Source organism: Anabrus simplex, chromosome X (genome assembly GCF_040414725.1).
Source record: "Anabrus simplex isolate iqAnaSimp1 chromosome X, ASM4041472v1, whole genome shotgun sequence".
NCBI classification, from domain to species: Eukaryota; Metazoa; Arthropoda; class Insecta; order Orthoptera; family Tettigoniidae; genus Anabrus; species Anabrus simplex.
In genome coordinates this window covers 75387183-75412962 of record NC_090279.1, presented here as the reverse complement: position 1 = coordinate 75412962, position 25780 = coordinate 75387183, and the positions used below count along the sequence as shown (strand labels likewise).

The 25780-nt window shown below is 40.5% G+C and overlaps 1 protein-coding gene across 1 annotated transcript in view; it reads left to right on the top strand.

The window, feature by feature from the left end:
• LOC137503290 (hemolymph lipopolysaccharide-binding protein-like) overlaps window positions 1-25780 on the top strand; it is a 47684-nt gene that overhangs the window by 8508 nt on the left and 13396 nt on the right. The window contains exons 3-4 of the mRNA XM_068230835.1: window positions 19210-19345; window positions 22702-22815. Coding sequence (XP_068086936.1) covers window positions 19210-19345; window positions 22702-22815 — 250 coding nt within the window. The remainder of the gene's footprint in view (window positions 1-19209; window positions 19346-22701; window positions 22816-25780) is intronic.

The window sequence follows — 25780 nt, the reverse complement described above, 5'->3', positions numbered from 1 at the left end:
ACGCCCCCAGTCGTTCTCTCTTCCTAAAATTCTGCGCCAGCACGTGGCTAAGTCCCGTCGTGATAGCAGCTGTGAGGTTAGGGTCGTTCAATATTCCGCGCCCAACACGAGCACGTGGTTAGGACTTGTCAAACTGACAGCAGTGAGGTTAGCCATGCACACTTATTCAAACTCCGCGCCAAACCAGTGCACGTGGTTATGACCTGTTACGATGACAGCAGTGAGGTTGGAATCGCCGACTTATTCAAAGTCCCCGCTATAACAAGTGCACGAGGTTAGGACCAGTTAAGATGTCAGTAGTGAGTTTAGCCATGAGCACTTATTCAAAAAATCCGCGTAAGAAAATAAAAGTGAAGTTAGTGTCTGTCAAGATGCACGAGCACGTGGCCGTGACGTCATGGTCACATGACCGTGACATCATGGGTCCAATGACCTTGCCAGGGGTAAATGACCTCGTGGGACATTGCTGACGCAGCACCCATTGTTTTTGAATCCACGTTGTCCTACTACTACCAATAATAATGGTCAAACGTACAGTAGCTTTCTTGTTTCGTTTTTTCCTTGACACTTGTGGCACTACCCTTCAGTCCCTTTCTTCTACACAAACATTTGTATCAGTTTTTGATTAGGAATAGCCATGTTTTCCCAAATATTAATTTTGCCGAGGAATAACTTCTTAATTATTACTTAAGTGTTAACTATTAAGTTACATTGCTTCAAACATCTAAACATTATCTACCAGCAATGATTTAAAGATGTTAAAAAGTATGCATAAAATGTTGCCGGGCTGAGTGACTCAAGCGGTTGAGCGCTGGCCTTGCGACCCTCATATTAGTGTGTACTTACTTGTATAATTGTGTGGCAACTGCGAAACTCCATACACTTTTTTAAAATTTGCAACACATTATACTTCCGCCTAAAAGTGATGTAAGATAACAATTAAATAAGAAATTCCACGGGAAGTGTTACGTCCCTTGAGTTGATATTACTCAGCACGAGAAGATACCATACCTAACCTAAACTATGCGGTCTCAAGTAGAGGAGCAAGGACAGTTCAACACTCGGAAATGAGTCAGCACCCGAGGTCTAGTAGCGTAGCAATGCAGGTTCCAATGCAAGGTCATTGAACCCCAGTATAGTAGATAAGCAATGTCGATTTGCGCATTTTGCATAAGAGAGCGAATCTAACCTTACAGTCGCTATGTTGAGGGGCCTAACCATACTTTAACGCCTAGCTGCCCTTCCCGACGCCTAAGAGAGAGAGCCTAAACTTACATCCACCAACTGGAAGTGACTACCCTTAGTTTCACGTCAAGAGCCCTTCCCGACGCCAACTGAACAAGATGGCGCCCATACACATCATCTAATGAGACGGCCTAGGGGCGCTTGCGCAAGGTGGCACATGTTCTTATGAGACGGCCTAGGGTTACGTGCGAAAGATGGCAGCTATACATAGCCTCTTACCAGACGGCTTAGGGGCGCTTGCGCAAGATGGTGCCTACACATAGATGGCTTAAGCGCTCTTGCGCAAGATGGCGGCTATACAGAAGCTCTTTTAGAGAAAGCTAGCTGAGGGGCCTACTGCTCAAGATTGCGGATGTACAGAAGGTCTTATGAGACGGCCTAGCGGCGATTGCAAACGATGGTGGGTATACACCGGCTCTTAGGTCGACAGATGATTTCCATGGGTGAATGCACAAGATGGGGGCTATACAGGGGCTATTATGGAGAAAGATTACGGCTATGGACCATTGCACAAGATGGCACACATGGGCTGCTATAAGAACGCCTAGTGCCATAGGAAATATATTGGTTACATTTAAACACCTAGCAGTCGATCAAATTATCGAATAAACAATGTAACTTGAAATTATGTTTGGGAATATACTAATTGAATCTGTTGGCATTGTTTATAAAAGCTTGTAGCTAATGCAGGAGCGATAAAGCCGAATAAATCGTGCTACACACATGATAGGGAATGGAACTCAGGGGCCACATCTTAATAGAAGGACAAAAGGGTAAAATGACTCTTCCTCCTCCTCCTCCTCCCCTTTCCTAGAGATAAAGGCCTAAATGGCTAATGGTCTGAAGAGCTAATGGGCTAAAGCGCTAATGATATCTTATTAGAAGTGCAAAAATGTAAAAGAACACCTTCTCCTCGTAGGCATAAAGGTCTCGAGGGCTAAGGGGCTAAAGGGCTAATGGCCTAAAGGGCTAATGGGATAAAGGACAAACCGGCAAAAGTTCTAAAGGGCAAAATTGCTTACATTTTTATAGTATTTAGGGAGCCTCTCCTCTCTTTATTAGGGCTTGAGTCCGGCTTTACAGCTAGAGCGGAGTTAACACCCTGAGGAGGGGAGAATGATGGAAAAGAGTCTGTACCAATATAGGTAATCGTTCTACTATATGCTACAGAAGGATGACGTAGATGAGAGTGAAGGTGAGGGATGGGAAGGTAGGAAGGTGTTTAGGCTGTTGTGCTGTCGGGAGGGAGCTTGCAGGAAAGTTCTTCACTTTGAAGAGCTATTAGTCAATAATACCTGCACAACGTAATTCTTGTTGTATTTCAAAAATATTTTTATACCCTGAGTAACCAGCATCTTGACTGGCTCTTAGAAGTTGCAAACGTTTTACAACTACGTTGGGGTCCTTACAGTATCTTACGTCAACGTGGGGTAAGATAGGATTGTTGTTAATTTTGAGCCCATATGCAGACATTTGATGTGTAGGGACTTGCTTTAATGTAATACGTGCTTCATCAGTAGCGCTTCCAGGTACAAAATTAACTTGTTTCCATAGCATGAAACGTTGAAATTTTCTTCCACTCTATGTTGCATCTCCTGCACTGCGACAGAACCTGAAGTAGACTTAGAAAATGAAGTAAAATCATAAAGCTCTAATGGCAATGAAATATTGAGATCTTCTCTTTCTTCTTCTCCTTTTCTTTTATTATCACTATTATTACCCTTATTTTCATAACTATGACATTGCCTCTCTTTATCTCGAAATGTGTGCTTAGTAACAGAACTTGATGCATGCCAAGACAGCAACGGAGAATTAAAAATCTCACGCAGAGGTGTACTTTTTAAAAATTAATCAAAGTTTTCTTGACTACGGTTGAACTCTTTATATTTTCTTCTCGCTGAATCTACATTACACGCGGCTTCGTGACGTTGAACGTTCTATGCGTTCTTGAACTCTCTTCTACAATATTTACATTGGAAAATTGTCCTACGTGATATCTCCTGACGTTTCTTGTGTTAATCTCGGGAAATATATTTCCACACACTTTGCAAATATAGCTAGAAATAGGTTTTTCAACGAAGGACTTTAATTTTTTGCTAACAGATTCTTCATTGAAAGATACAAGTTAAATCTACTAGACACTTGTTACTCTATACTTCGATGATGCGAACAGCTTAACGATTACCAGTAACCTAACAGAAAAGCGTATAAGCAAGGTAGTAACAGTGAGGTTTAGCCCCGTCAAGATGGCAGCAGTGGGATTAGCGATGTTCTGTTGTTTAAAGTTCGGTGCCCATGTGGTTAAATATGGCAGCTGTTATCTTGACAGGTGTCAAAAAGCACGTGGATTTTATATTCCGCTCCACGACGTGCATAAGGTGGCAGCAATTAGGTTTAGCGCTATAAGGAGGGCAGCAGTGAGGTTTGCGATGCTATATTGTCCTTAAGAGTGAGGTTTGGGTCCGTTAAGGTGACAGCTCTTACCCTGGCAGTTGTTACAAAAGCACGCGGCCAACACGTGAGTTTGTTTACACACAGGAGCACGTGGTCGCGACGTCACGGTCACGTGGTATGCTGCGCCTGCACCCGTAGTTCATAATCCGCGCGGATGTGGTTAGAACTTGTCAGAAAGCAGGTAGATTTTATATTTCGTACGCCTTCGTCGTTAAGATGTCAGCTGTTATCTTAGCATGTCCGATCTATGAGCACTACAAGCGCTACAAGTTCTGTTACTAAGCACACATTTCGAGATAAAGAGAGGCAAGTTCATGATTATGATAATAAGGATAATGATGCTGATAATAATGGAAAAGGAGAAGAAGAACTCAGTGTTTCATTACCATCAGACCGTATGGTTTTATTTCATTTTCTAAGTGTATTACACGTTCTGTCGCCGTGCAAACATCCCAAAAAGATGTCTGTCTGTTAGGTCACCAGCCCAGAGGCTGGTTGGATCCTCAAATAGCACTACCAAAGGTTATGCATTTATAAAGAAACCCCAAAAGCCAATGGCAGCACCAAAATGAGGCGTACTAGGCAAGATGAGGAGTGAGGTGGTTTGCTATTGCTTTCCTCACTGGGTCAGAAAGTACTACTATTGCAGCACGACTGGCCCAGTGAGCAGCACCTTTCATAACACTCAGATGCACCCTAGCAGCTTCCATATTGTCACAGCCATGGATGTTGACTGGGACTTCGTAGGAAGCTACATTTTACTCTGGCCTGTGCCAAGAGATGGATGCAAAAGTACTGTATCCATAAAGAAATGACAGAAGGCTACCCAGAAAGATATGCAAAATAAAGTAGAAGAAAATTTCAACGCTTCATTGTTATCGAAAGATGTTAAGTTTGTACCTGGAAACGCTGCTGCTGAAGCACGTATTACATTAAAACAAGTCCCTACCCATCAAATGTGTGCATATAGGCTCAAAGTTAACAACAATCCTACGTTAGCCCATGTAAGGACCCCAACCAACTCGTAAAATATTTGCAACTTCTAAGAGCCTATAAAGATGCTGACCTTGCATTGGAACCTGCATTGGTACACTACTAGACCTCGGGTGCTGACACATTTCTGGGAGGTGAACTGTCTTTGCTCCCCTACTGTCTCATTATCTACGTCAATTCTGATGTGATAAGTTTGAAGAAGGAACATTCAATATACTTAAATTAATGTTAAGTTATGCCTTTCAACAGTCACAATTATCCATGGAATGAATTTCAATCGCAACTTGTAGCATTCACTTAGCTCATTAAATTGATCAGCTGATGGGTTTGGCGCGCTTTCTACAGTACGGCCTGTTTATTACGAAGGCAGTGATCAAACCAAAACCTCATTTACATGTGCTAACCACTAACGGCTTTAGGAAGAGACAATAAATAGCAGTGAGGTATCCCATAGCAGAAGTAATTACATACATGTGTAGTGTTGTCGCTGGGACTTGGGCAAGCGATTTAAATTATATCTGCCTTCTTCCTAATCGGCTTGCCCGAAGACAAGCAGTCTGCTTGTTCGCGACATGGTCACCGGATGCGCTAGGACTTAGTAGTTAGCAGAATTAACACTCACAGACTCTACTCTAAGGAGGCTGTGGATTTGGCCATTGATTTCAGTTAAGCAATCTCCGTATTGATTGTGCTTCTTTTGGGTTCGCCTACTGTTTGCGAAGTTTGTTAGTGTGTTTTATATATGTGATTGTGTTGTCCTCCGTTGCTCAGGTTTTATGACAATGTTTCCCATAAATTCTTAAGTTTAGCTGTGAAGAAGACGACAGCCACCTTGTTATAGTTTCTTGTTTGTCGTTGATTGTAAAATTTCGCCTTGAAAGGTATACTGTGTTAGTTAACACCACCTATGTGTCCTGTACACCAACTAAGGAACGGTAGCCATGTTTTGTTAGTATTCAAGCATCGTATATTTCCAGTTTGATTTTCAACGTTTAAGTTACTTGTTCTTTGTTATTGTGTGTGTCAGACAGAAGATAACGAACAATTGTCTGCCGTCTATGTAGGAAATCAGGTGACGCTGGATCCAATGTATTACTTTTTCTGTGAGATACGTCATTCGAGGATTCACGGATTATGTGCTGGCATCTCTGATGTGGAAGTTCAGGATCTTACTTGCACTACTGACTCAAGGTGTGGGCTGCGGGTTAGAATTCACCCACGGTAACCTCTGTCTGTCGTAAAAGGCGACTAAAAGGGGACCGAGTGGCCGTCGATATAAGTGACCCGCCTGAATGTCAACAGCCTCCTCCGCGGGTGGATGAACGAATTGAGGTTACGGCACTCTCTTGTCCTTGGAGGGAGAAATTGCCCCTAAAGGCGGATGACCTATACATATTGGTCAACGGCATGGAATGGAGAAGGCAACGGGAAACCACTCCATTAAGGATCCTAAGGATATCCCAAGTAGAATGCAAACAATGGGAGCTGACATTAATGAGGAAACGTTGACTACTGATCATGGATTTCGGAACCCTAGATCTAGCAGGCGGTGCGACGTAAAGCCCCTAGCAAAAAAAAGATCTAGCAGGAGAGGTAAGAGCGCTTCTCAGGTCATTAGCAAGCGAAATCGCACTAAAACCGCCATGAAGATGGGAACATGAAAAGTACGAACGCTATTGAAAGCTTGAAAACTGGTTGAATTGAGAGGCCAGATGAGGAAGTATGAGGTAGATATCTATATATATAAAAGCAAGTCGGGCTGGAGCGATGTATATATAAATATTTAAAAATGAAAAAAGACGTGAATTAATGAGGCACTTCCAGAAATCTCAGAAATTTGAAACTTGGTACGAGGGAAACTGAAGACCCCAAGATCCCTAGAAAAATCGGAAATTCTCAAAATTCCCTGAAGGGGGCACGCTGGGGGGGCTTAAATTTTGGGCTCAGCATAAGAACACAGTCGTATAGTATATCCAAAAAGATAACCTATAGGTTTCGTGGGCTTAAAAATTTTCGGGAATTTCCTCATTTTTATCCCGCATCCCCCCAAATCAAGATGGCGGCACAACCTGCGAGACGAGGTAGACAATTGAAATTTGGTGAAATTATAGCTTTTGGTCCCTAACCGACGGGAAGATTCCACCAAGATGTTCAAATTTTTCACCTTTTACCCCCAAAGATATCGAAATATTGAGGCAATTTTAATGACTGTGCAGACATTCCTTTTGAGCTATTTTTTGGCTAAACGGTAAGTCGTATCACAAAACGGATGGCACAATGTCCCTTCAATTCGGAGTGATCTACAACTTTGGTCGTGTGACATTTTGTCGTATCTCTCTCCCTTATACGTTAAATTTGGCCGTATTTCTGGATTGTTCGTAAATTTGGTGATTTTTACAAGTATATTTTATTGTTTGACACACTTATAACAATGATAGGATCATCACGTTGTGTGCGCACATTGGCACGATTAAGGGACATATGTGTACCAAATTTCATGATTCTAGCTTATACATAAGTAGGCAAAATGTAATGTCAAATGTTTAAAATGCACCCAAATTTCACCCTATTCAAAATTTGAACTCAATTTAGCCCCTTAATATGGGAGATACGAGGAAATGGTTTAGAAACAAACATGTAGAGCGATAAATGAGGCGTCTGAAGGCGCAAACCGTTTCTTAATATCATAAACCGTTTAGGAGATATGAATCTCGAAGTGGAAGTCTGCACTTTTCAACGTGCTCATGCTTATCCGTCATCTATCTATATATATAAAAGCAAGTCGGGCTGGAGCGATGTATATATAAATATTTAAAAATGAAAAAAGACGTGAATTAATGAGGCACTTCCAGAAATCTCAGAAATTTGAAACTTGGTACGAGGGAAACTGAAGACCCCAAGATCCCTAGAAAAATCCGAAATTCTCAAAATTCCCTGAAGGGGGCACGCTGGGGGGGCTCAAATTTTGGGCTCAGCATAAGAACACAGTCGTATAGTATATCCAAAACGATAACCTATAGGTTTCGTGGGCTTAAAAATTTTCGGGAATTTCCTCATTTTTATCCCGCATCCCCCCAAATCAAGATGGCGGCACAACCTGCGAGACGAGGTAGACAATTGAAATTTGGTGAAATTATAGCTTTTGGTCCCTAACCGACGGGAAAATTCCAAGATGTTCAAATTTTTCACCTTTTACCCCCAAAGATATCGAAATATTGAGGCAATTTTAATGACTGTGCAGACATTCCTTTTGAGCTATTTTTTGGCTAAACGGTAAGTCGTATCACAAAACGGATGGCACAATGTCCCTTCAATTCGGAGTGATCTACAACTTTGGTCCTGTGACATTTTGTCGTATCTCTCTCCCTTATACGTTAAATTTGGCCGTATTTCTGGATTGTTCGTAAATTTGGTGATTTTTACAAGTATATTTTATTGTTTGACACACTTATAACAATGATAGGATCATCACGTTGTGTGCGCACATTGGCACGATTAAGGGACATATGTGTACCAAATTTCATGATTCTAGCTTATACATAAGTAGGCAAAATGTAATGTCAAATGTTAAAAATGCACCCAAATTTCACCCTATTCAAAATTTGAACTCAATTTACCCCCTTAATATGGGAGATACGAGGAAATGGTTTAGAAACAAACATGTAGAGCGATAAATGAGGCGCCTGAAGGCGCAAACCGTTTCTTAATATCATAAACCGTTTAGGAGATATGAATCTCGAAGTGGAAGTCTGCACTTTTCAACGTGCTCATGCTTATCCGTCATCTATATATATAAAAGCAAGTCGGGCTGGAGCGATGTATATATAAATATTTAAAAATGAAAAAAGACGTGAATTAATGAGGCACTTCCAGAAATCTCAGAAATTTGAAACTTGGTACGAGGGAAACTGATGACCCCAAGATCCCTAGAAAAATCGGAAATTCTCAAAATTCCCTGAAGGGGGCACGCTGGGGGGGCTCAAATTTTGGGCTCAGCATAAGAACACAGTCGTATAGTATATCCAAAACGATAACCTATAGGTTTCGTGGGCTTTAAAATTTTCGGGAATTTCCTCATTTTTATCCCGCATCCCCCCAAATCAAGATGGCGGCACAACCTGCGAGACGAGGTAGACAATTGAAATTTGGTGAAATTATAGCTTTTGGTCCCTAACCGACGGGAAAATTCCAAGATGTTCAAATTTTTCACCTTTTACCCCCAAAGATATCGAAATATTGAGGCAATTTTAATGACTGTGCAGACATTCCTTTTGAGCTATTTTTTGGCTAAACGGTAAGTCGTATCACAAAACGGATGGCACAAAGTCCCTTCAATTCGGAGTGATCTACAACTTTGGTCCTGTGACATTTTGTCGTATCTCTCTCCCTTATACGTTAAATTTGGCCGTATTTCTGGATTGTTCGTAAATTTGGTGATTTTTACAAGTATATTTTATTGTTTGACACACTTATAACAATGATAGGATCATCACGTTGTGTGCGCACATTGGCACGATTAAGGGACATATGTGTACCAAATTTCATGATTCTAGCTTATACATAAGTAGGCAAAATGTAATGTCAAATGTTTAAAATGCACCCAAATTTCACCCTATTCAAAATTTGAACTCAATTTACCCCCTTAATATGGGAGATACGAGGAAATGGTTTAGAAACAAACATTTAGAGCGATAAATGAGGCGTCTGAGGGCGCAAACCGTTTCTTAATATCATAAACCGTTTAGGAGATATGAATCTCGAAGTGGAAGTCTGCACTTTTCAACGTGCTCATGCTTATCCGTCATCTATATATATAAAAGCAAGTCGGGCTGGAGCGATGTATATATAAATATTTAAAAATGAAAAAAGACGTGAATTAATGAGGCACTTCCAGAAATCTCAGAAATTTGAAACTTGGTACGAGGGAAACTGATGACCCCAAGATCCCTAGAAAAATCGGAAATTCTCAAAATTCCCTGAAGGGGGCACGCTGGGGGGCTCAAATTTTGGGCTCAGCATAAGAACACAGTCGTATAGTATATCCAAAACGATAACCTATAGGTTTCGTGGGCTTAAAAATTTTCGGGAATTTCCTCATTTTTATCCCGCATCCCCCCAAATCAAGATGGCGGCACAACCTGCGAGACGAGGTAGACAATTGAAATTTGGTGAAATTATAGCTTTTAGTCCCTAACCGACGGGAAAATTCCAAGATGTTCAAATTTTTCACCTTTTACCCCCAAAGATATCGAAATATTGAGGCAATTTTAATGACTGTGCAGACATTCCTTTTGAGCTATTTTTTGGCTAAACGGTAAGTCGTATCACAAAACGGATGGCACAATGTCCCTTCAATTCGGTGTGATCTACAACTTTGGTCCTGTGACATTTTGTCGTATCTCTCTCCCTTATACGTTAATTTTTTCCGTATTTCTGGATTGTTCGTAAATTTGGTGATTTTTACAAGTATATTTTATTGTTTGACACACTTATAACAATGATAGGATCATCACGTTGTGTGCGCACATTGGCACGATTAAGGGACATATGTGTACCAAATTTCATGATTCTAGCTTATATATAAGTAGGCAAAATGTAATGTCAAATGTTAAAAATGCACCCAAATTTCACCCTATTCAAAATTTGAACTCAATTTACCCCCTTAATATGGGAGATACGAGGAAATGGTTTAGAAACAAACATGTAGAGCGATAAATGAGGCGTCTGAGGGCGCAAACCGTTTCTTAATATCATAAACCGTTTAGGAGATATGAATCTCGAAGTGTAAGTCTGCACTTTTCAACGTGCTCATACTTATCCGTCATCTATCTATATATATAAAAGCAAGTCGGGCTGGAGCGATGTATATATAAATATTTAAAAATGAAAAAAGACGTGAATTAATGAGGCACTTCCAGAAATCTCAGAAATTTGAAACTTGGTACGAGGGAAACTGATGACCCCAAGATCCCTAGAAAAATCGGAAATTCTCAAAATTCCCTGAAGGGGGCACGCTGGGGGGGCTCAAATTTTGGGCTCAGCATAAGAACACAGTCGTATAGTATATCCAAAACGATAACCTATAGGTTTCGTGGGCTTAAAAATTTTCGTACATCTGTACATTGATTATTTTGGCGAAATTTCCGTACAGTTATCCGTTTCAGGTGTAATAATGACCATCTGCATCATTTTTAGCTTTTGTGTCTGTTTGTCTGTTTGTTTGTCTGTTAGTCTCTTTGTCTGTTTGTCTGTTTGTCTGTCCTTCTATAACTTGAAAACTACTAAATATATATTTCCACCAAACTTCATATTTAGAATCCACCTCTCCTTGGGTAGGTTTTAGCGCAAATATCGTTTCTAAATCCGTGAACTGAGTGGGGATTTTTACGAAACCGAAACGGTGATTTTGCACTCCCTCAAAGCATACACAACCGAACTTAATGGAAATCAACCTGCCTTAATGAAAATTAATTTCTAAACCTTTTTTTCTCATGTGCATCATTTCGATAACAGGATTTAGTAAGGGAGATATCATTAACGGACCGTTTTTCGGTACAAATATCAGCGGACTTAACGCAAGAGCGGGTGCGTGTAAAGCGTACTTCTTACAAACTTGAAAACTAACAAGATATTTGAACCAAATTTTATATATAGCATCCATCTGCCCAAGGGTAGGTTTCCTTGGTGTCTGTTAGTTAGTTAGTTAGTTAGTTTGTTTGTTTGTTTCTTTGTTTGTTTGTTTGTTTGGTCTGTTTGTCTTTCTCTAACTTGAAAACTACTGGATTTATTTCCACCAAACTTCATATTTAGAATCCACCTATCCTTTGGGGAGGTTTTAGGGCAAATATTGTTTCTAAATCCCTGAACTAATTGGGGGTTTATACGAAACCGAAACCGTGTTTTTGCACTCCCTCAAAATACACACAACCAAACTTAATGGAATTCTACCTGCCTTAATGGAAATTAATTTCTAAACCTTTTCTTCTCATGTGCATCATTTCAATCACTTACAGGAAAGATAGTATGATCAAACTCTACACGAACATTGGCCCAATCAGTACCCATATGTGAGCCAAATGCTATGTCACATAATTATCCGAAAAGTAATGCAATGTAAGATATTCTTACACAAATTTCAACCTATTCAACGTTTCTGATTCAATCTGACCCATGAATAGATAAGATGCGAGAAAATATCATAGGACCAGTCATTTAGATCGCTAAATACTGCGCCTTACGGTACAATCCTTTGTTGATATGACGTACCGTTTAGCAGCAGTTAATCTGTAAATAAAGGTCTGCAATATTGTAAACATTCATATACTTTCGTATGTCCATCTGTATATATTCATTGATGTCGATTTGTAGCGATCGAGAAAGGATGTGTCTGCTATTGTAATCAGTACTCCCTACACCGACTTTGACTGCTGGCAGTAGGAATGGGGTCCTTCTCCAACTCCTGTGTAACTGGCATTAGCAAGGAGGGCCTACCATTTTAATGAATAATTCACTTTTCGATTTGTCTTGCAGAAGGCAAGGGATCATGCAGTTTTGTTCGAAAGTCCCCTACTCTATTGTGTTTGGCTCTAGGCCAGGGTGCCCGCCATTATAAACAAATGTTCCAATCTAAAATTTGACTAGCATTAGGCATAGTGGCCTGCTATTTTCATGGAAACTCACTAATTCTGTGTGACTGGCAGTAAGCTGGCTAGCAGCAGTAAAAAGGGACTGTCATTATAATGATAACTGCACAACTCAATTTTGACTGGTGGTAGGGAAGTTGCCTGGTATTATAATAAAAACTCCTCAACTGTAACCTGTCTGAAAGTAGGAAATGGGTCTGCCATTGTAACTAAAACTCCCCAAATCGATTGTGACCGCGCAGTAGGCATTGGGGCCTGCAATTATAATGTAAACTTGCCAACTCGATTGTGAATGGCAGTAGGCAAGTGAGCCTGGCGTTATCATCACAACTCCGCAACCCTCACTTTACATTGGAAACAACGTATGTGGACCTCCCCATGCTATTTCTCGGATAAGGCTAAGAGACATGCAATTTTAAAACAATCTCATTTGCTGCACGCACAGTATTTACGTCGATATCCGTATACAATGTAGAATACCGTAGCGAAGCACGGGTACATTTGCTAGTATTAGATATACGTGAAGCAAGATGGAAAGGAAATGGAGACTTCTACAGTGATGAGATTACAGTAATTTAAGTTGCGCAGAGAAAAGAGGAAAGCATGGAGTGGCACTTATAATAAGAAGAAAATGGTCAAATAATATTTTTAGTACCTACCATGGCAGGTACCGATTAAAGATGGCGAAAATTAATAGTGCACCTGAGGACTTGGTAATAATTCAGACATATTTCCCACCATCGGCTCATAATTTGGAAGAAGTGGAGACTATGTATGAGGTTACAGAAGTACTATTAAAACAAACTAAAGAAAAAGATAATGTCGCTATAATGGGCAATTTTAATGCAATAGTGGGATTTCGTACAGGCAACAAGACAGTAGGAAATTTTGGTATGGGGGAAAGAAATGCAAGAGGTGAAACTTCGGTAGATTCCTGCAGTAAAAATGATATGGTTATTACAAACACGTTATTTGAAGTTCCTCTTAGAAGAGGTACACGTGGAAGTCGCCTGACAAAAGACGATTTCAGTTAAGGGCTTAAAGTCAGATTAGAACAAAATACGGAAGAGGAAAAGAGAAATGGACCAAAAGCTTTGCTGAAGAGATAGAAGAAAGTATGGAAAAGGGAAAAGAGGATCAAATATATAAGAAAATCAGTGCCCTTCACTACAAAATTGGAACTAAATCTCCAGTAGTAAAAAATAAAGAAGGAATATTACTGGTAGACAACGATAAGATATGTGCTCGCTGGAAACAATACATGGAAGAACTGTACGGTGATTAGGACTTCAAGAATGAAAATAATCAAATTGAAGACATCAATGAGTGTGGAAGAGAAATGCAATGTCCTCCAATCATGAGACATGAATTTTAACATGCCATTCGGGGTTTGAATGTAGGAAAACAATCGGTGTTGATGATATCCCTGGAGAATTACGGAAACATTTAGGTATCAACATAAAGACCAATTATTCAGAGTAATAACTGAATGCTACGAAAGATGAATCGTGGCAGAAGATTTCACACAATGCAGAGCCATTAATATACAGAAAATAGGAAGGGCAGGTGACCGCACCTATTATAGGACACTTTCAGTATTAACACATGGCTCCAAGATACACATTCATATGGTCAAGAGAAGAATAAACAGGAGGTAAGTATGTTGGAGAAGACCAATTTGGATTTAGAGAAGGCAGAGGAGCAAGAGAATCAATTCTGGCCTTACGCATGTTAGTGGAGAGAAGGATTGAAATGAATAGAACAACTTGTCTTACCTTCATTGACTTAGAAAATGCCTTTGACAATGTGAACTGGGAACTACTGTCTAGAACTATGAGCAAAATAGGACTGGACTGAAAGGATATAAGGGTGTTTAATCAACTGTATCTGAACCAAAGCACAAAAATAATCATCAAGCAGGCAGAAGAAAAGCCAGTATTAGAGAAGGAGTTAGACTACACTGGCCGCAGACAAATCTAACTGACTTGGAGGAAAATTTCTCCTCCAAGCCAGAGGACGAACCCTTTTCACTGCTAAGTTGGAATAAAATGAATGTAGAATCTAATAAAAGTGAAGAGGGAGAAGCTTTTCTTAAGAAACGGCTCTTTTCAGCGTTGAAGTTTGAGTTATTTAGTGAATTGTGGTGTTATAATTTGGAATAGGCCTAATTATCATTCTAGCCCAGGTCATACTACTACTACTGCTACTACTACTACTACTAATAATAAACAAGCCTCTGCCTTAGGCCTAAGTGTGCAACTGCTCAATCAAAACAGCGCGTCATAGTAGAAATCGAACAGGTGGAATACTATGTTGAACCAGTGTGTTACGTATCAGCAGTATCAGAAAATGGATGAACCAAAGGAATAGCATGCTAAACGAGAAAGATTTCAAACTACCCAGCTATTTCCAGCCGATATTCAGTCAGTCTGTTATACTCGGTTCACAGTAGTAATCCCATCTATCGGATATGAGTGGCAGCATAAGGGACAAAGAACATCACAAAAAACAATGGTCAATGAAATTATATTGCTGATCAATGTTATGCGCTTTCCACATTTTAGGCTTTCACATTTAGTTTTCTTCCGACTCTGAAATACCACTGTTATCACGGTCGGTACGGTAAAACTGAATGAAACATAAAAGATCGGAAATTGTACTCTCTATAATATTTGTTACGTAGTACTTTTCGACAGCACCAATAACACAGGTATTTAAAAATTAAATTTTAGGCACCTCCCCGTAGAATACATTTTCATCCAGCTTAGCCTCTAGTTTTTTTATTCCCAACTCTAAATACCGATTTTCATTAAATTCTGCTATCCCAATTTCTCGTGGCTCGGCGTTGATATGGATTCAGTAAAAAAATACAAATTCATTAATATTTCTGTTATCACAGCTGGTACGGTAAAAATGTATGACAGAAATGATCGGAAATTTAATTCTATGAAACTTTAGTTATGTAGCATTTATCGATAGGACCAATAATAATATAAATATTTGAGAATTAAGTTTTGGGCCAACCCCTAAACTATCATTACTTTCACTCAGCGTGAATAAAATTATTTATAGCCTAGATTGTAGTGACTCATCCACGGACTTCTCGTGATGCGTGTACATACATACATACATACTGTACCAGTAAAAGAGCCCGACTCTCAGATTAAATTTTTAAAGGGGCACGAAATAGAGATCTCAGGGTGAAAAACTGGATTAATTGTAGCTAGGGCTCGGTACAGGAGGTAGGGTCCTATCTACAGAAAAACTTTGACCCTGATTGTATAAGATTTTATTCAAATAAGTCATGAGTTTGCACATCACCTCTAAGTAGAAATGGACTGTCTTCCTCGTATTCCAATAGTATGGCTTGGGTTCTCCAGCTCACCAAGCCAAGCTGGTTGAAGCACGTTCCAGAAGACTCCAGGGATTCCAGGGACTCCAGATACTTCTGACAGAGGCCGTTGGACTGTCTGGATTGACGGCGAGTAGAGATGTCTCGAACTCTGAGGCCCGGGTTGAACCCCGATGATCCAGGCGATGTTGTAGATAGTCACGTACTACCTCAGTCCAATGAGACTGAGAGGATTGATGTTTCCAAAGTCACTAGTAGCACTGAGTCCATGAACACCTTGGATGATCAACTTATAAGCAGGGATCTTGATAATTGTACATCAAGACTTCCAACACTCCTAAAATGACATGAGTGGTATTAATAATTTTAGAGTTCATCACTAGGAAAATCTTCGTCTCTGAATAACGTTTGGCAACGAAAAATACAAGTCCCTTCTTGTGAAATTATAGTTAAAATCAAAGTTCATTACTGGCGAAGGTGCAAGTCTTTGCCTAAACTCGAACGAAAAAACATAAGTCCATTCACTTGGAAGTCTGAATATATTTAAAGTTAATCACTGGTGAAACTCATAAAGTCTTTGAGTGACCACTGACGAAAACACAAGTCCATTCACATAAATACATTCGCTGACGAAATTTATAAGTCTCTTAAACCAACACTGGCAAATGTACAAGTCTTTGAGTAAATGCAAGTGAAATCCTGACTTTGTTCAAAGTCGTTGGGAAGTTAAAATTCATCACTAGCAATGTTAATCAATCACTGTCTATTAGAAGAATGAGTTCCTTAACAGTTGCAAATATTCCACGTAAAAAACACAAGTCCATTTTACGAACACTTAGAAAAGTTCCCATCTCGAATACGCGTGAATAATACAAGTCCATTCAATGATCACGTAGAAAAGTTCTGGTCTCGAACTCATGAAAATAATACAAGTCCATTCAGTGAACACTTAGAAAAATTTCAGCTTCGAAGATGCGTGAATAATACAAGCCCATTCAGTGAACACTTAGAAGAATTCGGGTCTCGAACCCATGTAAATAATATAAGTCCATTCAGTTAATACTTGGAAAAATTCCAACTTCGAAGACACGTAAATAATATTCAGTGAACACTTAGAAAAATTCGGGTCTCGAACCCATGGAAATAATACAAGTCCATTTCCTGAACACTTAGAAAACACTCGAAGTTTTATGAGTCCACTTTATCAAACTTGGAAGAATCGTCTTCCCACACTTGTACAATGACAGAGTTCCACGATGATAGTAGCAGCAGGAGTGTCCTCGCTGACTACTCAGCTGAGACTGTGTGTATAAGCTACAGTAGGTCCCCTTTTTATTCAATCCGGGATGTCTACGTCATAATACTGTTTGATTGAATATCTCCCGAATCCCTCGATGGATTTGCTTGAAACTCGTGCATTGGGACGTTTAGGTGATCCCAAACAAGATGACATATCGCTCGACTCGCTAGCACAATTATTATGGGATTTCCAAATTTTCTCCATCGAATTCTCTAGAACAAGTGACGTGGAATCCAGAAAATACCAGTCAAGGCTGGCAACACGTGTTGAGACGAGCGGGCGGCCTAGCTAGCCCCTGTGGCTACGTCACAGCTCACAGTCGTCATACACTTCGCTAGCTGGTCCTCGCTGCTTGTAAACAAACCATCCGCGCTCGGAACATTACGCGTGGTAAATAAACGAAACTTATGCTCAAAAAATACTTATGTACAGGTCGTAACCGGTACAATACATACATACATACATACATACATACATACATACATACATACATACATACATACATACATACATACATACATACATATATGCATTCCTACCTTCACGAACGTCAACAATGTGTGAAAGATAATAATATAATCGTTCCCTCGTGGCGTCACGTGAATAGAGGAGTCCCTCAAAGCTCTGTACTCGGACCTTTTCTTATCGCACTCTTTGTGAATGGCGTATCATCGATTTTAAGACATTGCAAATACTGCATGTACGCTGACGACCTTCAACTCTACACAGACTGTACAGCGCAAGACCTTCAGGAAAGTATAGACTTAATAAACATTGACTTACAGACTGTTAGTGAATGGTCTGCTGCCAACGGCCTTCAAGTGAATCCTACAAAGTCACAAGTAATCTTTCTAGGCTATCAACATCAAATGGCAAGTATTAATAAACTTCCATTGCCGAGAGTAATCCTTCAGAATGTTGCAATTCCTTTTGTACCACAAGTGAAGAACCTCAGCGTTATCATGGACGAACGCATGATTTGGTCTGAACATATCTTACATATCTGCCAAGAGGTTTTATCTGCTCTTCATTCTTTATATAAATATTTATTTCCAATAAAACTGCCTGGATCTATAAAAAGTTGTCCAGCCAAGTCTTATCTATTACTACACAGCCTGGAGCCTTAAGAAGTATTCCAGCCAGGTCATATCTACAGCTAAAAAGCCTGGAGCCATGTTAAGTATTCCAGCCAGGTCATATCTATTTCTACACTGGCTGGAACCGTAAGAAGTAGTCCAACCTGATCATATCTACTGCTACACGGAGCCGTAAGAAGTAGTCCAGTCAGGTCATATCTACATCTACGCTGCTTCGAGCCATAAGCCAGGTGATATATAGTGCTACACTGCCTAGAACTGTAAGAAGTAGTCCAGCCAGGTCATATCTACATCTACACTGCTTCGAGCCATAAGCCAGGTGATATATAGTGCTACACTGCCTAGAACTGTAAGAAGTAGTCCAGCCAGGTCATATCTACATCTACGCTGCTTCGAGCCATAAGCCAGGTGATATATAGTGCTACACTGCCTAGAACTGTAAGAAGTAGTCCAGCCAGGCTATATCTACTGCTAAACTGCCTGGAATGATAACAAGTACTCCCTGTATCTGTAATTTGCTGTTGATTTCCTCCACTCCTAACTTCTAAAATTGGTATTTCCTGTGTTAAGGAGATATTATCGAGGACTTAGAGTACGTCTCCAGTCTTCTTGGTGAGCTTAAATATTTCACAGCTACGCAGAGCAACCGAACACCAAATGCTATTTAATGCTTAAAAGTTAATTCTCGACACAGTTACGAGTTACCTCGCAACATTGGTCATAAGACTTCAGAAGCGTCGTTGTTGGACATGTTGTAAAATTTTACAGCAGGAGGATGATGCCCAGAAAACCCGACAACTCGTGCTTTATAAACACACGAACAATACACTGAATAAAATGACTCTGCGATTTTCAGAGTAATGTCTCAGAATAAGGAACAAACAACATGTCTCCAATTACCACTCTATGCTACGGCGAAACGTCGAATAAAACACCAATCATCGTTGTGTGTTGTGGTAGATGGGCATAATGGCATTTCATGTGACGTGCGAAAAAATAAAAAATAATCACGAGTGTGATGAGGCAGGATTGTTCCAAATGCGTGCTCCATATCCACCTTGGAATTACAGTGGATTGTCAACTAAGTGTAAGGTCTATGTCTAAGGTTTGCGATCTTCGTTACAGGTTGACACGCGGCGATTGACATCGACGGAGAACCAATGGGAATTAGCCGTGAATGTCCACCAAGAAAGAAGATCATGTGATAGCAGTGAAATTGAGCAGCTTGTTTCGGTGACTACTGTACATCGACCAGTACACGGTAAGTTTCTGATCGTTGTAATGAAACTCTCATACACACTCGGTATCCCTTAACTCAAAGAAGTAGGACCCCAGTGTTTGTGGGCGGCTATCAGCTATGGGGCGCGCTTGTGTTAGTCTCCTACCTGTTCGATATAGGAGACTGGACAACGCGTTCTGATATTCCGGAGAGGATTGGAATTAATTACAGGGAGCGAAGAATAATAGAAACTGTACTGGTCAGAATAATGGAAGCAACAATCCGCCAGCGAGCGGGCAGGTGTGTAGTCTGCCTCTCTTACATCTTAATGTGTATATAGCGCAGGCAATAGTAGTCATTGTTCTGGAGGAAATCAAAGAAATACTAAATAAGAGCAGTGGAATGTAGTAGATAAAGTCAGGTGAAACAGGTGATATTGGACTAGGAATTGTACTGATTAAGGAGGTGGAGGAATTTGGGGAACTAGGAAGTAGAATAACCAATGACAGGAGAAGCTAGCAGGACGAAACCTTCTACTCACCATGAATATACTATCCAGGCCGTCGTTTGTGGAAGTATTTGTCTGAAACGAGAGACTGCATGGGATAGCAACATGCTAAGCAGAGAAAGTGAGTAGAGGCCTTTGAAATGTGGGGTTACAGAAGAATGCTTAAGGCAAGTAATGGAAACTCGTGTCCTTGCCTTGAGGGCGTGCAGTTTCTTCCAGCCGCACTCTCAATGGAGGTGAGCGTATTTAACTACATACTTGTCGTCCTGCCAACATTAAGTTTCTCAAAGCAGTGGGTATAAAAGGGTGGACACATTTGAATTGCAAGTAATTGCGCTAACCGTTACACTACGGAGCTTAAGGCGAGATTGGACGATCATAGCACAAACGAAGAGCAGGTGACTGGACGGCGATATGGGATAAGCTTAGGGTTTCGACGGAGAACAGGAACAATGTACAGGATGCGATGGGAGGGGAAGTTCCGAACGACAGGTACGCTAACTTTTTCAGGGGAAGGAAACTGAGGGAAAAGGGATCAAGACAAGGGGAATTTTCACTAGGGCATCCGTGAGGCACCGCTGGTAAAACACAGAGGGGAAGAGGGGGAAGTGAAAGTGTTACAGGAAGTAGGGAGATCAGAGAAAAGGGAAACGTAGAGTAGAGGGCGTGAAACAGGATCAATAGAAGGAGAAAATGGAGGATGAAGTAGGATCTGCGAACAGCAAAGAAGAATAGGGAGAGTAGTAAGGGAGGGGATCTAATGACGTGGATGGGGTCGAGGCTCTGGTCATTGAGGACTCTTTAGTTAGGCTCAGGAGAAGTGCGTGGAGGAAAGGGAACCAAGGTAGAGGAGTTACGTTAAGTCAGAAGTTGACGAAAGAGGAGTGTAAGGATTGTGTGGTAGTTTCAATGCTGGTACGAACAACGTACGACAAGCAGGAATAACTACCAACACAGAGTGGGATCTTGTTATGAAGTTGAAGGGAGATAGGATTATGATTATTTGGATACATTTTAGGAGGGATATTGAATGAACGGGTACTTTAGATGAAACTAAGGAGTAGGTATGTGTGAGACTGGGAGTGAGGTTTGTAGCTCATGTGTGTGTGTAAGTTAGGGGTTTGCTTATAAGAGATATATTGAGGACTAGGCAGCTGACGTGAGTGAACAGGGACATGGCAGTTGTAAGGAGAAGGATATAATGAAGTAACGCAGTATATATTTGTTTATCAGATGTTATATAAGGAGTTGGATCGTGTCTATGAAGTGACATAATGATGCGGAAATTTCTTCCGGAATTGGAGGGTTTATTGTTCAGATAGGATGCAATGGATACGAGGGGGAGTATTTATACGGATGAAAGAAGAATGTGTTATCTATTAAAAAGTTAAACTTGAAGAACGTGTTCAGAAAGCGATATATTCGGGGTGTAGGCCTACTGACATGGATGGCTTGATGCACACGAGAAAGTATTTGATCAGATGTGGATAACGACAGAGAGAATAATGTGATTGTAGCGAAAATGATAGTATGTACATTAATTGCAATTCACAGAGAGAGGTGGACCTCCATTGGTCTCTTGGTCTAGCGGGTCCTTCAGTTTCCTGTCCGTTGTGGCTCTTGCCTTCCTTTTGGCGGCAGCTGCGTTCGTTTTTTTTCCTTTGTGGTTAAAAATGAGCGAGGAGTGTTGCTCTGATGGCGAGCTGGAAGAAACAAACTGGCATATTGTTATCCCTTCGTCCCTGAACTTCTATACTCAGAAGTTTGAAATGAGCAGAGACCTTATTCTCATCTCATGTAAGACCACTCTACCGGAATTAAACGTCTTGAGTAAGATTTATTATTTCCTTTCACTTTAAGCTGTCCCTGACTTTCAAACAACGAGGAAGGTTTTAATATGGTACTCGGGCTGTATCAAAAATTTTAAATTCCTTTGAAGGTTGAAAATCTAAGAATGTTTCCTGTTTTTAGCATTTTGGGTATCCGTAAGCCACACTAAGTTGTGGGAGAGCCTTACATCTCACTGCTCGGTGAATGCTGGGATGGTACCTATTTGTCAGGGTTCCCTCACCAAGTGTCCGATCATACGGTGATCGTCTCACTACTGCAGAACAGGGAGAGCAGACCACATGTTGTTAGCTGTGTTCCAAACAGAATGGTTCACATGTGACTCTCCTACGGGAGTTTCCAGTGAAGACTTCCAATACACGCCACCACCAGCGAACCATGTCCTATTGGTTACAGACATTTCCTCAGCTCAGGACTCGGAAATTTATGTTCCCATTTTCTTTCAGGTCAGACCGAATATAAATTTTTTTTATTTTATACTCATAACTTATTTACGTGGCATCAGTTATAAATGAGACGATTTAGAGCTTTCTGTAAAACCAAGGTTACTCTCGGTAAAACTGACAGCTGGAATGAATGCCCTGAGTGAAGGAGACCTAAGATGTAATATTCCCGTTGCTGTATAACCAAGCTTTGAAAATACAGCAATATGTAGTGATATAAACTGAAATTACCTTCATTAGTAATCAAATAAACCTTATAGGTTTTAAGCTTGTCATTCTGTGTAGAAGGATCTAAGTTAAAATGTAACCTTCTTTCACCTTCAAGAATGATAAAACAAACCAAATACACCGATCTGGAGCAGCATTATCATAAAGAGTAATGTTCCACACAATAACAACAAACCTTTAAAAGACGGGAGAAGCACATACTTTTACCAAAACTTGGTACAGACGTGTTTTTATACATAACTGTATTTTGAAGCAGACATTGCTGTGACCGTGAAATAATTATGTCCGGATTTTACTTACAGAGACTCTGATAGATTTTCGGGATTTTTGTTTACCAGAAATTAATTATTTCGTGAGTTTTTTTGTTCCAGGTACTTCTACGAATACTACACCAGCTATAGATACTACATCCAAACCTACTACTACTACTACACCCACTACAACTACAACAACTACTACTAAACCAAAGTCATGCCCTCATTCAGGTGAGTTAAGCAGATTATCCGTGAATGGTGTAAGAGGGACCTACGCTCTCCTTGTAGTAAAGAGAATATGATAAACTTGCTGTAGGAAGAGAAACGAGAGTGAAGGCGAGACCCGGTGAGTGTTCCATAGCTGAGCGACGTATCGTAGCCCCACACGCGAACCGGTGTTACTATCACGTGGAAACAACTGTAGGATTGTATTATACAGGTCATGGGTTCGAAATCCCCCAAGGTGATTCCGTGGCTCCTTAATTATGCACGACACAAAAATCTGGGTGTGTACATATAGTACCTTTTACACGTTTATGGCACTTTCCTAGGGTGACGTTATCTGAGTTTGTGTCATGTTGTGTGGGAGGAAAGCAAACAAGAAACTACCCCATAGGAACCACCAGGGATCCACACTTCCTTACTTCTAGTTTCCAAGTTAAATGCAATACGTCCACAACCTAGCAAACAGCCCCATGATGTGCTGAACTCTGGATGTATGCTCGTCTCCCTCCTCAGCTTCTAGATGATGTAAGGGAGCTGCTAACTCCACGTATTTATTTACTAGCACTCGAACAGCAGATTGCAATGGAATACTCCAAGACTCAGTTCACATAACGGTGCTGAATGTGGTAAGTAATGGGAACTCGTGTCCTTGCTTTTCTTTCCAGCAGCACTCACAATGGAGGTGAGCATATTTAACTAGATATCGGCAGTCCTGCCAACATTACATTTCTCAAAGCAGTGGGAAGAAAGCATGGGCACACTTGAACCGCTACACTACGGAGTTAACCCGGACAGAATGTGAACTGCGGTACAGTTCAACACTCTGACTGAAAAATCATGAAACCCGTTGTTAATGATGTCTCCCTTTTTGCTGCGCTATCAAAAAAGTAAAATGACTGCTTTGTTCCTTCTGTAACGTCTCCGCGATGTGATATGGACGCAGCACCTCACAGGACTGCAACTAAGTATCACCTCTGCTATTATCCGTTGTAAGATGAATTTGTATGTAAACGAATCGATCAAAACTTCTAATTCCTACAACTTCCCTTACATCACATTTTTAGTGAACATAACGTTAACGGAGATAACTGCTTAGATCTCGCTAAGAAGAGTTACTCTATGTAAAAACATGCACCCTACCACAGAACCCTGAATGGTTACACACCAGTGACGTATGTCCCTCCATCTTCCAATCTGAAGGACATAAACATAAAGATGATCAATATTACGTATGAAAGGAATAATTATCAAGACATTTTTCTGAAATATTAAATCAAGAGACACGTGAATCTTGTAAAGAATTTTTTTATATAGAAAACTTGCTGAAGTTTGAATTACAGGTCATCTCTCTGTCAGTTATTCCATTCTTCCCTCGCGGTTCCTTGGGCACGTGGAGAACATGTGGAAGCTCTTTATAGACCTTGAGGTAGACAGTGGTCAAGCAGAAGTTCTCCATTTATCTCTTGCGCTCGGTAACTCTCATTACTTTACTTGGTACAACTGCAGATGCCTTTCCGATGAGTGGCACAATATGTGCGCGTTCAGGACGTTCTAAGACGATATGACTTGGCCTTTGTTTTCTTTCACAGTATTCTCATAATTCGTCCTGAGAACGGCGGTTCTTCCAAAGTGTGGATGCCGTTGATCAGTGCTGATGTTCTCAGATTTACTGACTGTCATATGTGCTCCTGTTTTGTGTGAGTGCTCGTTTGTTCTACACTAATGTATAACATGGACCTCGCAGGCCAACACAAAACAGCTGCATTTTGTGACTAATCAAGGCGTAATGAGGTAGAAATACTCATAATTGCAGTGTTGCCAACCGCTGAGATTTAACTTTTAAAATATTGCAAAATAATGTCTCGTGTCATTTAACCAAAGTTGTACAAATGATGAAGTTAGTAATATGTCGTTCACTCTTAAGAAATCCAATGTGGACCATATTCTAGTGATTGTATTCCTCGCAACTATTGGAAATACAGTACATAGTAGAAACTTTTCAGTTGGAGAAAAGCCCCCTCTAGTGAATGATTAATGTAGATTTAGGCGGCTCCAGAGTTATTAATAGTGAGCAAATTGAGGTGGCAAAAAAACAGGGGAAATGCAACGAAATTCAAGAGGTAGTCATTAATACATAGTGCGTCTTGAGTTATGTCTTACTGCGCTTGAAGACACTGCCGCATGTTTCGTACACATAACCGATCATCTTCAGGTAGCCATTTAGAGCAGTGGGAGGAGGCTGTCCGAGGAAAGGACATATATCCGACTCATAATCTGTTTTTATGTGTAATATCAATTTTTAGCATTACTTCTTGGTAAAAGTAAAGTAATTTACGGAGATCGATGAAATTTCTCCCGAGGACAGTTAGGAAACGTAACTCTCCAGAGAAGGAGCAATCCACGCGGACAGATGTCACTATAAAAATCCCGAATCTGAACATAAGTCAACAAGAATAGGAAATAATTATATTCTATACAATGTTAAAGAAATATCAACTGAAAGTTAAGAATGGAATGCATTGCCTTGGATTCTCAAAACAAAATCTCCCAGTGGTTTTCGGCACCGCTTAATCATCACGACTTACCGCCACTTAGCCTACCAAAGCTCATTTGAGTGAAGGGCCTTAAATGATCGTGCTACTGCTGCCATAGTGCAATGTTTGAGTGGAAGAAGGAGCATGGACGTTGATATTACACGAGCTAAAGCTTACAGAAGGAAGTATGTTTAGCTGTGAATCGTTACAAGTGAAGGTTTTCTTACTAGGAAGCATTTATCTCAGAAAAATGAAGATCAGTTGGCATATCATGGTCTGGCTTCATGTTTGTTCCCTGTGTGTTCAGCTGGATCCAGCCCAAAGCAATGCGTGCTGGAATGAACGTCACCCCTGGTGATATAATTGCAAACATTCTAATTCATATCATCATACAATTAGAGCAGGCGGGTGTAGGAATCATTGGTTTCAAGTCACAT